Source organism: Molossus molossus, unplaced genomic scaffold (genome assembly GCF_014108415.1).
Source record: "Molossus molossus isolate mMolMol1 unplaced genomic scaffold, mMolMol1.p scaffold_m16_p_21, whole genome shotgun sequence".
Taxonomy (NCBI): domain Eukaryota; kingdom Metazoa; phylum Chordata; class Mammalia; order Chiroptera; family Molossidae; genus Molossus; species Molossus molossus.
The window spans coordinates 31,095,232-31,109,634 of NW_023425357.1; the positions used below are offsets into that span (position 1 = coordinate 31,095,232).

General features: G+C 40.0%; 1 protein-coding gene and 2 non-coding genes across 3 annotated transcripts in view; all 3 read left to right on the top strand.

The window, feature by feature from the left end:
- SF3B3 (splicing factor 3b subunit 3) overlaps positions 1 to 14,403 on the top strand; it is a 51,385-nt gene that overhangs the window by 4,845 nt on the left and 32,137 nt on the right. The window contains exons 3-9 of the mRNA XM_036274252.1: positions 762 to 1,088; positions 2,039 to 2,211; positions 2,763 to 2,904; positions 6,457 to 6,569; positions 9,314 to 9,451; positions 9,607 to 9,710; positions 13,827 to 13,992. Of these exons, the coding sequence (XP_036130145.1) occupies positions 762 to 1,088; positions 2,039 to 2,211; positions 2,763 to 2,904; positions 6,457 to 6,569; positions 9,314 to 9,451; positions 9,607 to 9,710; positions 13,827 to 13,992 (1,163 nt within the window). The remainder of the gene's footprint in view (positions 1 to 761; positions 1,089 to 2,038; positions 2,212 to 2,762; positions 2,905 to 6,456; positions 6,570 to 9,313; positions 9,452 to 9,606; positions 9,711 to 13,826; positions 13,993 to 14,403) is intronic.
- On the top strand, positions 1,363 to 1,440 carry LOC118639684. Its single transcript, XR_004961256.1, has one exon. It is a non-coding gene; the product is annotated as a small nucleolar RNA SNORD111 (small nucleolar RNA).
- LOC118639685 lies at positions 8,466 to 8,550 on the top strand. The gene has a single exon (XR_004961257.1). It is a non-coding gene; the product is annotated as a small nucleolar RNA SNORD111 (small nucleolar RNA).

Consider the following 14,403-nt stretch of genomic DNA (forward strand, 5'->3'; position numbering starts at 1 on the left):
ATCCTTGGGTCCTCCGGCTGGTGCTCTAACCGTTGAGCCAAATCGGCCAGGGCAACAGTATATTTTAGATGACAGCTTTAAAAGTTCTCTTGAGATACTGCATCAAACTGCACAAAATGTTAATATGATTTCTTAGAACAATATCCTTAAAGATGGACTAGAAAGAGCCTTTGGGAATTTTTAATCCTAAGATGCTAAGCAAACATTAATACCATTTATGAACATTGTTCAATTAGCAGATTGTTAGAAAAATGAAAAGAAGTTTCTAAGAAAGTAACTTGTTTAACCATTTAAAAAAACTTGGTACCATTTTTATTGCATCATTTCAGTTCATATAGAATAAATTAACTTTAGCCCTAGCCGGTTTGGCTCAGCTGTTAGAGTGTCGGCCTGCGGTCCAGAGAGACCCAGGTTTGGTTTCCACTAAGGGCATGTACCTCAGTTGCAGTTTGTCCCCGGCCCTGGTTGGGTTGTGCGGGTGGCCACCACTTGATATGTCTCTTTCACGTCGATGTTTTTCTCTCTCTCTTCCTTTCTCTCCCTCCCACTCTATCTGAACAAAAAAACAAACAACCAACAAAAAAACCATGGAAAATGTTCTCAGGTGAAGATCAAACAAACAAACAAACAAAAAGAATAACCTTAAATACTGAGCTCCCAATTCATTTAATTATATCTGTCTTTAGTGGTATTATGACTCATCCAGGTTACTTTTTGGAGTAGTTCTAATTTTTCATGATCTTTATTTTTTGGCAATCTAGGAACCAAACAACAGGAAATTGTTGTTTCTCGTGGGAAGATCTTGGAGCTGCTTCGCCCGGATCCCAACACTGGCAAAGTACACACCCTACTAACTGTGGAAGTATTTGGTGTTATTCGGTCACTCATGGCCTTTAGGCTGACAGGTGGCACCAAAGACTACATTGTGGTTGGTAGTGATTCAGGTCGGATTGTTATCCTGGAATACCAGCCGTCTAAGAATATGTTTGAGAAAATTCACCAAGAAACCTTTGGCAAGAGTGGATGCCGCCGTATTGTTCCTGGCCAGTTCTTAGCTGTGGACCCCAAAGGGCGAGCTGTTATGATTAGTGAGTGACTTGCTCTGTTGAGTGTATCTCTTAATATTATAGATGCTCAGTTTAGGATAACAATGCTATGATCTGGGCAGTGTGCTAATAAATCATAACTGGGTAAATGTGGATTAACTTCATAAAGTTGCTTATCCTTTTAAGACATTGGTGAATGTCTTAACATACCTCGTCTACTTCCTGTCTAGTTGGAAATAGGTGTTTTTCTATTTCTTGCTTTATTTGTAGCAAAAAGACTAAAGTGATTTAATGTTTTTAGACAGTATGATTGCTCTAGCCTGAAGTGATGATTCACATTCATGTCTCTTCTCTGACAATCTCTTGAAGAAATTCTGTGTATCTGATCAGGCCTCTAGAGGGCAACCCTTTCTGACTAGTCATGGAAATCACTAGCTCTAACTAAAAGAAGAAAGCTGGCAATTTTATGAGTTCTTGTTTAGTTTCCCAATATATTAAATCTAGAATGCACTACAAAATTTTGAAGAGTTATTGGGGCATTATGATCCTATTAGGAAGAAGGTAGGTAAAGTGATGCTGTTTTCTATTTTAATGATAGAAAGCAAATCTTGCCCTGGCTGGTTTGGCTCAGCAGTTAGAGCGTTGGCCTGCGGTCCAGAGAGACCCAGGTTCAGTTTCCGCTAAGGGCATGTACCTCGATTGCAGTTTGTCCCCGGCCCTGGTTGGTCATGCGGGTGGCAGCCAGTCGATGTGTCCCTTTCACGTTGATGTTTCTCTCTCTCCCCCTCCCCCCCTCTTCCCCGACCCCCACCTGAACAAAAAATGGAAAATGTCCTTGTGAGGATTAAAAAAAAGCCCCAAATCTTAAGTTAGTATATTTGCAGAGTTTGGGCTGGCTGTTAAAGATTTTTTAAAAATAATTGTGATGAGAATCTAGCTGTTCTTTATTCATTATCTGGAAATCTTGTGTGTTTTGTCCCTTTCAACTACAGGTGCCATTGAAAAACAGAAATTGGTGTATATCTTAAACAGAGATGCTGCAGCCCGGCTTACCATCTCATCTCCACTGGAGGCCCACAAAGCGAACACTTTAGTATATCATGTGGTTGGAGTAGATGTAGGATTTGAAAATCCAATGTTTGCTTGTCTGGAAATGGATTATGAGGTAATGGAGATTTTGTGTGTGTGTGTGTGTGTGCGCGCGCGCGCGTGCGCCCCCTCTCCCCCCCAGTTACCTCAGAGCTTCCCTAAGGTTATTTTCTTCATTGTTTGATTCTTATATCTATGCTGCTAACAAATCTTTTCCATATTCCAAGTGTCTTACTGGAATTTGGAATGCTTCAGAGCTGACCTGACTATGCTCTTAATCTCCCTGTGGAAAAAGGGTATTGATTGAGAAAAACTGCCTGAAAAAGGAGGTGGAACTGTATTTGGGATTTTTTTCCCCCCACAGGGAGATAGTGAAAGGTAGAGCCTACTATTCTTTTCCTTGAATGAGTATCCTCTAGATGAGAGAACCTTGGTCCCATAATTAGGAGATCTGGGTTCTTGTTCCAGCTTTACCATTACCTAGTAGTGTAGACTTTGGCAAACCATTTGGCATCTGTGGACCTCTGCTTCCTTGCTTGTAGAGTGGAAGAATCCTTATGTCCTTTCTAGCTCTGAAGGTTTGATTTTATGGTACTGATTAGTCTTTGCCATTGTACTCCTCTCTAGGAAGCAGACAATGATCCAACAGGGGAAGCTGCAGCAAATACCCAACAGACGCTTACTTTCTATGAATTAGACCTTGGTTTAAATCATGTGGTTCGAAAATACAGTGAGCCTTTGGAGGAACATGGCAACTTTCTTATTACAGGTACTTTTCTCAGAGCTGCTCTGTACCATTTGATCTGGTCCATTTTATGCCCAAATTTGGGAGGGTTTACTTAATAAGGTCTGAAAGCTAATTTATTTATAGTAAACTTGAGTAACTTCTCTGCGTTTTGGTGAGGTTAGAAGTTCATGTGGTGATTAACTTTTATTCTTTAATGGGAGCAAGGAAGAAAGGACTAGGAGAGCAGTCAGCTTAGAATATTGATTGCTTTTGTTTGCTGCGATATTTTGACTATAGTCAGTCATTCTCATTAAGAAAATCAAAACCTGCCCTGGCCCTGGCTGGTTTTGCTCAGTGGTTAGAGCGTCAGCCTGTGGTCCAGAGAGACCCGGTTTCGGTTCTCGCTAAGGGCATGTACCTCGGTTGCAGTTTGTTCCCTGCCCTGGTTGGTCATGTGGGTGGCAGCCACTCGATGTGTCCCTTTCATGTCGATGTTTTTCTCTCTCTCTCTCTCACTCTCTCTGAACAAAAAATGGAAAAATGTTCTCGGGTGAGGATTAAAACAAAAAACCTGCTCTGGCCAGTTTTGCTCAGTAGTTAGAGTGTCGGCCCAAGGACTGAAGAGTCGTGGGTTTGATTCCCAGTCAAGGGCATGTACCTCAGTGTCAGGTTCGATCCCTGGCCCTGGTCAGGGTTGTGTGGGAAGCAATCAATGAATGTGTCCCACATCTCTCTCTCTCCCTCTCTCCCTGTGTCTCTCACTCCCTCCCTCCGTCCCTCCTTCATTCCCTCCCACTCTATCTGAAAAAAGAGAAAAAAAATCAATGGAAATATATCCTCGGGTGAGGATTTTCAAAAAAAGAAAGAAAATCAAAACCTAGGTTTTTGAAAAGACAAATGAAATGGACAAACCCAACAAGATAAACTTATGTACATGAATTTGAAAACTTACCGAAATTGATTCAAGAAGAAATTAAGAACCTGAATAGACTATTATACACTAAAGAAATTGGAACCATAGTCAAGAAAATCTCTTTGCCTCAAAGTCCAGAATTCTCAGGGACCTTAAATTTCTCCAGAGACTGAGAAAGAATTAAAACTAATATATCACTTTATGAGCCTAATGTAACTCTAGTGCCAAAATGGGGAAGGACAGTAACAAAAATTTACAACCTAGTTATACTTGTGATTATAGATTTAAAAAACCTATAAGTTTAGTAAATCAAATTCAGTCATATTTTAATTTTTTTTCTTTATTAATTTTAGAGGGAGAGGAAGGGATAGGGAAAGAGAGAAACATCACTGAAAGAGAACATTGATGGCTGCCTTCTGCATGCCCCCCACTGGAGATTTGGCCCACTGAACCACTGGCCAGTCTCAATCATATATATTTTTTTATCCTCACCCGAGAACATTTTTCCGTATTTTGTTCAGATAGAGTGGGAGGGAGAGAGAGAGAAACATCGACGTGAAAGGGACACATCGAATGGTTACCACCCGCACAACCCAATCAGGGCTGGGGACAAACTGCAACTGAGGTACTTGCCCTTAGCAGAAACTGAACCCGGGTCTCTCTGGACCGCAGGCCGACGCTCTAACCGTTGAGCCAAACCGGCCAGGGCTCAACTGTATTTTAAATGTATTATATAGCTAAGTAGGAATTTTATAGGAGCTCACAAGTGTTTACCATTAGAAAATCATAATCAGCTTAATTCATTAAATTAAAAGACTAAAGGAGGACATCTATATTTGTGGTCATAAACATTTTGGCAAGCTTGGGGAAGACAATAATTCATTTCGTTCTGAGCCATGTACACTTGGATTGATGTCTAAAACGAATTATGTCTGTTAGAGGGTTTTGGAGAAGAATAATATAAGACAGCATTTGTCTTTAAGCATTAAATATTAGGAAGAGACTATATATGCTGAAGAACCTTGGGAAATAGATAACATCTCATTAACTTGCTGTAACATATTACCATACCTTTCATTTATGAGGAAGGGTTCATTCTTTCAACAAATATTTCTTGAGTCTCTAGAATCAGTATGCAAAGTGAGTCTACTGAATTTTGGGATTGCAGTTGTGAAAAATTAGATGTAGTATCTCCCTTTATGCAAGACTGAGACTAATGAATATGTATAAATAACAAAAAAAATTGTCAGGTGTGTTGAATGTCAGGAAGGGTCTCTAACCAAGAGAAAGGAAGGGAATTTGTTAGAAAAACTTTTTGAAGAAGTGTTTTCTAAGCTGAGACCTGAAGACTTGGTAGAAATTAGCTAGGTACAGTGGGGGTTGAGAAAGATTTCTGTTGTGGACAAAGGGAATAGCATACAAAAGATCCAAATGCAAGAAAGAACATGGTTCATTTAAAGAACTGAAAGCTCACTGTGATTGGATCAGTATGCTAAAGGCTGTATGGAGGTAGTGGTGGAGTGGTAGCTACTGAAGGATTCTAAGCAGGGGAATAATAAGCTGGCATGCCTTGGAGATTGTGCAGGTTCAGTCCCAGACCACCATAATATAGCAAATACGCAGTATAGTGAGGCATGTGAATTTATTTTCCAGTGCATATAAAAGTTTTATTTATACTATACTGTGTTCTGTTAAGTATGCATTGGTATGTTTAAACATACCTTAATAAAAACTGCTCAAACCTGGCTGGTGTGGCTCACTGGTTGAGCGTCAACCCATGCGACCAAGAGGTCACTGGTTCAGTTCCTAGTCAGGGCTCATGCCCAGATTGTGGGCCCAATCCCCAGTGGGGACATGCAGGAGGCAGCCAGTTGATGTTCTCTCTCATCATTGTTTCTGTCTCTCCCTCTCTCTTCTCTTTCTAAATCAATAAAGAAAAAATATTAAAAAGTATTGCTCAAAAAAAAAAAAATCCCCAAAACCTCAGTTACAAAATGTTAACTATCATCTGAGCCTTCAGCAAAGTTGTAATCTTTTTGCTGGTGGGGGGTCTTGATGTTGATGAAAATGCAGTATATGCAAAGTGTGATAAAACAAGGTATGCCTGTACTGACTTACATTTTGGTTAATGGGATGAAGTACGTTAAGACTGTAAGCCAGGAGATTGATCGGGAAGCTGTTTCACTAAGCCAAGGGATTGGTAGCTTGAGAGCTGCTAAGGAGTAGAATCAGTAGGGCTGTTTGAGGGGAGAGAATTGAAGGTTGACACCCAGATTTCTGGTTTGGTCTTTTTGTTGGTGGTATTTTCTAAGGTATAGAACCCAGGAGGTAGAATAGGTTTGGGAACAAACTTGAGTTAGTGAACACGTTGTATATTGAAGGTGCCAGTTGAAGATCCATGCAGTTGAACTATAGGTCTGAAGCTGAGAACTGAGTTCTGGGCTTAGAGCTAAAAGTTTAGATGTATTATCATTGGTTATCTGAACAGACTGAGTCACCCACCCAAACTAGGTTCCAGTTTTGTCTAGCATAACTTGCAGAGAAAAGCAACACTTGTTATGTTCTGAGCTTTAGGCACACTGTACCTTCATCAGGTTGTGCTAAAGGAGAGAATTAATTGAAACATAAATTGTAATTCATGATTATGTCAAATCATTGCTAAGTTTTATTTTCTCTCACAGTTCCAGGAGGGTCAGATGGTCCAAGTGGAGTGCTAATCTGCTCTGAAAACTATATCACCTATAAGAACTTTGGTGACCAACCAGATATCCGCTGTCCAATTCCCAGGAGAAGGGTAAGGTCTTTGTTGGCTGCAAGAGAATTGATATTTGAGTTTGTGAAATGAACTTAATTTGTTTTATTTCTTGGAAAAAATTTTTTTTTCTTTTTTGATTTTTAGAGAGAGAGTGGAAGGGAGAGGGAGAGAGAGATTGAAATATTGATGAGAAAGAACTGGCCTCTTCCTGGATGCCCCCCCACTGGGGACTGGACCCACAACCTGGGCATGTGCCCTGACCAGGAATCGAAATGGCAGACCTCTTGCTGCATGGGTCGATGCTCAACCACAGAGCCACAATGGCTGGGCTGGACTTAATTTTTGTAATTACAGTGTAGTCTCTTAGTTTATCTGTTACCAAGTTTTAGTTTCTTTGTAAATATTATTTTTAATAAAGCTGGTAAAATATGATAGTAAAAACAAATCAAATTCTCTGAGAAAGGGAATTAAAAACTAACTTTCCATTTCAGAGGAACCTATGAACATGATCAACTTGAAATTCCTGGTTTCTAGTTTGAAGAAGCCAGGCATATTTGTTGGAGATAAATTGTCTTTCATTCTGTTTATCATTTTTCCCCATTCCAACATACAGCAAATTTTAAGATTTAGGACAGTGGATTTCAGTTTGCCTTTCACTTGGATTTACCAATTATTAATATTTAGTTGCATTTTCCTTAGTGTGTGTGTGTGTGTATGCACATGTAAACTTTTTGAGGCTAAATCATTTGAAAATATATTGCAGGCATTGTGACACTTCATTACAAGAATCTAAGATGTGGGTCCTAAGAAATGAGGACATTTTTGTTCATAACCAAACTACCACTATTATGCCCCCCAACTTGACCATTTCATGTAATCGAATTATGTATTTTCAATTTCATCCCCCAAAATTCCCTTGTAATCTATAGAACTTCAGTCTCCTTTAACTTAGAGTATTTTATTCTCATTTTTGTTTGATTTGGGTTTTTTACGACACTAACTTTTTTTTTTTAAAAGGCAGGGCTAGTTTTCTTATAGTCTGTCCCATAATTTTTTCCTCATGATTATATCCAGGTTAATATTTTTGTTAGAATTATTATGTAGGAGATGATACATATTTTCCACTAGATCATGTTAGGGGCACACTATCGGTTTGTCTCATTATTAGTGATGCTAAATCAGTCATTTTGTTACATTGGTGTGTCTCTGCTCTCTTAATTGTAAAGATACCTTTTTCTTTTTGTATTTGGTGTGGAATCTGGTGGTGAACTTTGAGACTGTGTAAATGTCCTTTTACTCAACATCTTTTCATCTAGTGGTTTTCCCTTTGATTAGCTACTACTTTGGTGGTTGAAAATAATGTTTTATTGCTCTTAATTTTAACAGTTTACTATGGAAATTATTAAGCATATAAAAAAGAATGTAATTAATTTTTACGTACCCAATTTCAGTAGTTACCAACAGTTAGCTAATCTTGATTTATCTCCATTTCCTCAATTTCTCCTCTCAGCCTCAAATCAGTTCTTTTTTCGATATTAATTTATAGATCTTGGTGTTAAAACTTTTAGGAGTTACTTTTCTTAATACAAGGTATCTGAGTAAGATTCCATCAATTTTAGAAAACCTGAGAAGAAATTTAGCAAGTTAAATTCTTGGTAAGGGGTAGAAAGTAATTTAGTTGGTTGATGAGACATTTATTGCACATCTTTAACTGTAGGGCACCATACTTGGCCTTGGGACTACAAAGAAGTATAAAACATGTTTTCCCCTTGAAGAGCTTATTCAGTGAGAGAACTACAAAATGTTGGAAACAAAAAAGATCCAAAAGATTATAGCCAATGGAATACTCATCTTAGGAATCAAGGAAGTTGATGTAGAACAGGGCTGATTTTGAATGGTTTGGATGGTAGTGGCATATGCAAATAGTTTTATCCACACCCTGAAATGATGATTTTTTTAAGTTTGTGTCTCTTTTCTGACATTTTCCTGAGAAAGTTTTTGCTGTGACCTAATTAGGACATAGAGTGGAATTATGGCTACTTTTTGGTACTCAGGCTTTGTTATGTATTTACATAGTAAACAAAATATTTATTTATTTATTTATTTATTATCCTCACCCGAGGACATTTTTCCATTTACATTTTTCCATTTTCTGTTCAGATAGAGCGGGAGGGAGAGAGAGGAAGAGAGAGAAAGAGAGAGAAACATCGATGTGAAGGGACACATCGAGTGGCTGCCACCCACATGACCAACCAGGGCCAGGGACAAACTGCAACCGAGGTACATGCCCTTAGCGGGAACCGAACCCGGGTCTCTCTGTACCGCAGGTCGACGCTCCAACCGCTGAGCCAAACCGGCCAGGGCACAAAATATTTATTTTTAAAAATGTTTTTCTTTATTGATTTTAGAGAGAAAGAAAGGGAAAGGGGGAGAGAGAGAGAAACATCTATGAGAGAGAACATCGATTGGCTGCCTCCTGCATGCCCCCTACTGGGAATCAGGCTCACAACCTGGGCATGTGCCCTGACCGGGAATTGAACCGGTGACCTCTTGGTGTGTGGGTTGACGCTCAACCACTGAGCCACACCGGCTGGGCTCAAACAGAATATTTTAGATATTGTGTTTTATTGCCATGGCTAAGTTGGCTGCTCTGGCTCAGGTTGTATGGAGGCTCCAGATGCCTCTAGGCCTTGGGTAGCTTGTATAATTCCTGTTGGTAAGGTGCTGAAATCCAATATAAGTACTCATTTCTACAATGTTGGTTGTATATTTAATTTTGCTAGAATGACCTGGATGACCCTGAAAGAGGAATGATTTTTGTCTGCTCTGCCACCCATAAGACCAAATCAATGTTCTTCTTTTTGGCCCAAACTGAGCAGGGCGATATCTTCAAGATCACTTTGGAGACTGATGAAGATATGGTAAGGAGCCATGGTTAGAGGTGGGGAAAAGACTTAAGTACAGTATTTTATTTGGTACACTGTTTATGCTGTTTTATAATACTGGGTTCCCTTCCATGGTCGAGCTTAGCTTCACTTGCCTACACACTAGAATTTTTTTTGTCCTTTCACTCCAGGTTACTGAGATCCGGCTCAAGTATTTTGATACGGTGCCTGTTGCTGCTGCCATGTGTGTGCTTAAAACAGGCTTCCTTTTTGTAGCATCAGAATTTGGAAACCAGTGAGTAGTCCTTTTATTACCCGTGTTCACCCTGGTTATAACAATTGTAGGAGGGACATGTAGCTTCAAGGCCAGGGAGCTTTTCACAAGAATGTTTAGTTTCTTCAAAACAAAAGTTTTGCCCTTCTTTCCCTTTTACATTCTTTTGATTATTTTCTTCTACTTCAGTGGCTTTGATCTATACTTGTGGGTGGTTGCATAGCTTTAGAAGTGATTTCCTGAGCTTTTTGCTGGGTATTTTATTGAATAGATTATTTATTGAACTACTTAGTATTAAACACATGTTCCACAAACACTTTGTACAAATCTAAAGAAGAAAAGAACATTCAGTATGAGAGTGAGCAAGACTGTGGGCAGTGGGGACTCACTTTTAGGAGGACCTGTTGAGCATGAAGCAAGCAGAGTATCTAAAGGTTAACAACAGCAGCTCCTCTCTCTCCTGGGTTGCAAGTTACCCTGGTGGCATGAGGTCTTCTGCACATCCTGTGGCTTGGGCAGCCTCCCACGAGGTAGAAGTTCTTAGGGCAGAGTAGAAAGAAAGACTACAGTATACAGGTGGGATGCTGTCAGAGTGAGATGTGTTTGATCTTGTGAGAAATTATTCATTGCTGTTGCAGCTGAAATTTGGAAGACTTAAGTGGTGATTTGAGGCAGTAGAAATGTGCTGTGGTGTTAGCTCATTTAATTCATACAACAGCCTATTTGTCAATCTAACAATTTGGCATTTACTAATTAAGTTCCAAGCATTGTTTTAAGCACTTTACAAATATTAAGTCATAGCATTCCTAATGAGATAGTGCCATTACAGTTTCTCTGGCTTACAGAGAATTTCAGAAATTTAATCACACAATTAAATCTAACTCATACCCAGACAACCTGGTTCCAGAGTCTCTGCTCTTACGCATAACCCTATATAGTCTCAGGGATTATTTTACTGAGACTCAACCAAAGCAACCTTTCCTGTGATGATGAAGATAGCCCATATTCTTTGGTTACTAGACACTGAAGGTATCTTTGACAGGGGATATTTATCATGTGCATATAGGCATCTTGCCTGAATAAGAAGTTTATACTAATTTTTGTATGTGTCCTATCTTCTCTATGCTTTTGATAGATCGTTCAAACATAATAACCTTAATGGCTTTTTTGTATCTGATGTGTTTACCAAAAGTGTTAAATGCTGAAGTTTTTTCAGTATCTTATGTATTTCAGACACTGATTTAGTCACTCTGCTTCTAAAAAGCTGAATTAAATATTGTTCAAAGTGCTCTGTATTGAAGGTCCGGTATGTTACTTAAAAAATAAATATAACCAGTAGTTTGGTGTTTTTGGTTTTTGTTTTTTTGTTTTATCCTCACCTGAGGATAATTTTTCCATTGATTTTTAGAGTGGAAGGGCGGGGCGGCGGAGAGAAACGTCAGTATGAGAGAGATACATCAGTTGGTTGCCTCCTGCACGCGCCCCAATGGGGGCCTGGGATCAAACATGCAATCCAGGTACGTTCCCTAGACTAGGAATCGAACCTACAACCCTTCAGTGCATGACCAACACTCTTACCAGTCAGTGAGCCACACCAGCCAGGGCTGGTGTTTTATTTTAATTGAGCTGCTTCCCTAAAGCTCATTGCATACTCAATTTATGATGGCACATTGTTATAGATTATTCTCAAATTGCTTTCCAGTTTTTTGTGGTTTGTCTTTGAATCAGTCCACTAATGCCCTGACCAGTTTGTCTCAGCAGTCAGAGCGTTGGCCCACAGACCAAAGAGTCGTGGGTTCAATTCCAGTCAAGGGCCCATGCCTTGGTTACAGTTTGGGCCCTGGCCCTGGTTGGGGTTGTGCAGGATGCAACCATTCGATATGTGTCTCTCTCATATTGATGTTTCTCTCTCTCTCTCCCCCTCCCTCCCTTCTACTATATCTGAAGATAAATGGAAAAATATCTTTAGGTGAAGATTGAAAAAAAAAAAAGAGCCCTGGCCAGTTTGGCTCAGCAGTTAGAGTGTCAACCTGTAGACCAATGAGTCATGGGTTCAATTCCAATCAAGGACACGTACCTCAGTTGCGGTTTGTCCCTGGCCCTGCTGGGGTCGTGCAGGAGGCAACTAATCGATGTGGCTTTATCACATCAGATTTTCCCTCTCTGTCTCTCTCCTCCACTTCCTCTTACTCTATCTAATAAGTAGAAAAGTGTCCTTGAGTGAGGAATAAAAAGAAAAAAATGAATCAGTCCACTAATAAGCATTATTAGCCAGAGGACATATTTTGTTTATTTTTTAAATTTATTTTTTATCCTCACCGGAGGACATTTTTGCACCTGCCACAACCGAGGCATGTGCCCTTAGCGGAAACTGAACCCGGGACTCTGGTGGGCGGGCCATGCTCTAACCACTGAGCAAAACTGGCCAGGGCTGTTTATTTTTTTTAATCCTCATCTGAGGATATTCTTTCCCTATTTTATTTTTAGATAGGGAGGGAGGAAGAGAGAAAGATTGATGTGAGAGAGATACATTGATTAGTTGCCTCCCGCACAACTCCGACCAAGGCCAGGCACCAAACTGCAACCAAGGTACGTGCCCTTGCCGGAATTGAACCCAAGACTCTTCGACTCTTGGGCCAATACTGACCCTCTAATCGCTGAGCCAAACAGGCCAGGGCCAGATTTTGTTTATTATATTTGGCTATATTTATGTTTTGTTTGGGGAATAATATGGTAATACCTGCATATATCTGCAAAGTCACCACCCATTCTTGTTTTTTGATAGATTTGAGCTGGTTTTTTATTTATTATTATTACTATTGTTATTTTTAATCTCACTTAAGGATATTTTTCCATTGATTTTGTTTTTTTTATTTTTTATTTATTTTTTTAAAATTCTTTGCATTTATCTTGAGATTGAGCAGGAGGGAGAGATGGAGGAAGAGAGAGAGAGAAACATCGATGTGAGAGAGACACATCGGGTGGTTGCCACCCACACAACCTCAGCCAGGGCCGGGGACAAACTGCAACTGAGGTATATATCCCCTTAGCGGGAACCGAACCTGGGCCTCTCTGGTCCGCAGGCCGACGCTTTAACCACTGAGCCAAACCGGCCAGGGCTGATTTTGTTTTTTTAGATAAGAGTGGAGCAGGAGGAGAAATATCCGTGTAAGAGAGACACATCGATTGGTTGCCTTCTGCACGATTCTGACTGGAGCTAGACATTGAACCCTCAACTCTTTGGTCCTCATGACGAAGCTCTACCCATTTTTTTAAATGAGGCAAGTGAGGAACAGAGAAATTAAGTAAAAAGCCTAAGGTTATGTGGCTGTTGTTAAGGGATAGAGCTGGGATTCAGACCCAAGCACTCTAGTGGAAGCCCAGTGCTTTTAACCACTGTGATGCTGAGGTTCTTTCATTGTACCAGCTTGAATTCAGTAATCTTAATTTTTTTCATCTCTTTTCTATTCTTTCAAAAATGATATGTTTTTATTGATTTTTTTTTGTTGTTAGAGAGGAAGGAAGGGGGAGAGAGAGAGAAATCTAACATCGATGGTGAGAAACATCCATTGGCTGCCTCCTGCACGCCCCCTACTGGGGATCGAGTTCACAACCCCAGCATGTGCTCTGACTGGGATTTAAACTGGGACCTCAGTCCATGGGATAATGCTCAGTTCACTGAGCCATACTGGCCAGGTCCTTTTCTATTCTAAAAAATAAGAGGAAACTTCACTCAGATAAGCAGAGATTTTAAACTTAAAAATGCATGTTATGCCCTGGCCGGTTTGGCTCAGCGGTTAGAGCGTCGGCCTGCGGTCCCGAGAGACCCGGGTTCGGTTCCCGCTAAGGGCATGTACCTCGGTTGCAGTTTGTCCCCGGCTCTGGTCAGTCGTGCGGGTGGCAGCCACTCGATGTGTCCCTTCACGTCGATGTTTCTCTCTCTCTCTGTTCCTCTCTCCCCCTCCGACTCTACCTGAACAAAAAATGGAAAAATGTCCTCGGTGAGGATAAAAAAAAAAATGCATGTTATAATTTGGATTAGATAATTATAAAGTGCTTTTATGAGCATTAATGTTGATGTCAAACATATTCAGATAGAAAATGTTTTTAACTAAAGTATTGTTTGCTTTTCTCCAGTTACTTATATCAAATTGCACATCTTGGAGATGATGATGAAGAACCTGAGTTTTCATCTGCCATGCCTCTGGAAGAAGGAGACACATTCTTCTTTCAGCCAAGACCTCTCAAAAACCTTGTGCTAGTCGATGAGTTGGACAGCCTCTCTCCCATTTTGTTTTGCCAGGTTTGGGTCTTTCCAGTCACCTCCACAATGAGCAGTGCCAACCAAGCGATTTTGTATCTGAATGAGTTTAAAGTTTTAACTCTAGTTAAATTAAGGTCTAGTCAGTTAAATTAAGGTCTAGTCTAAGTGTCAGGTTTGTCAGCATGTCTGGAATCACCAGAGTTGTAAAGATGAAGCAGCTTAAGGTAGAAGTTGGGGAACTAAAAACCATTATGTACATTCTTGGGCTTTTTTTTTTTCCTGGTTTAATTATAAAACTCATGTTCAGTGTAAAAATTCAAACCATACAAAAGGCCAAAAGTAAAAGCCTTCTCCCCAGTCTTTTCAATACCCCTATTCCACTGAGGTTGTTGCTATTGATGACTTGTAGTTGCTTCCAGTCATTGTCTCTGCATCTATAAGCATACACAT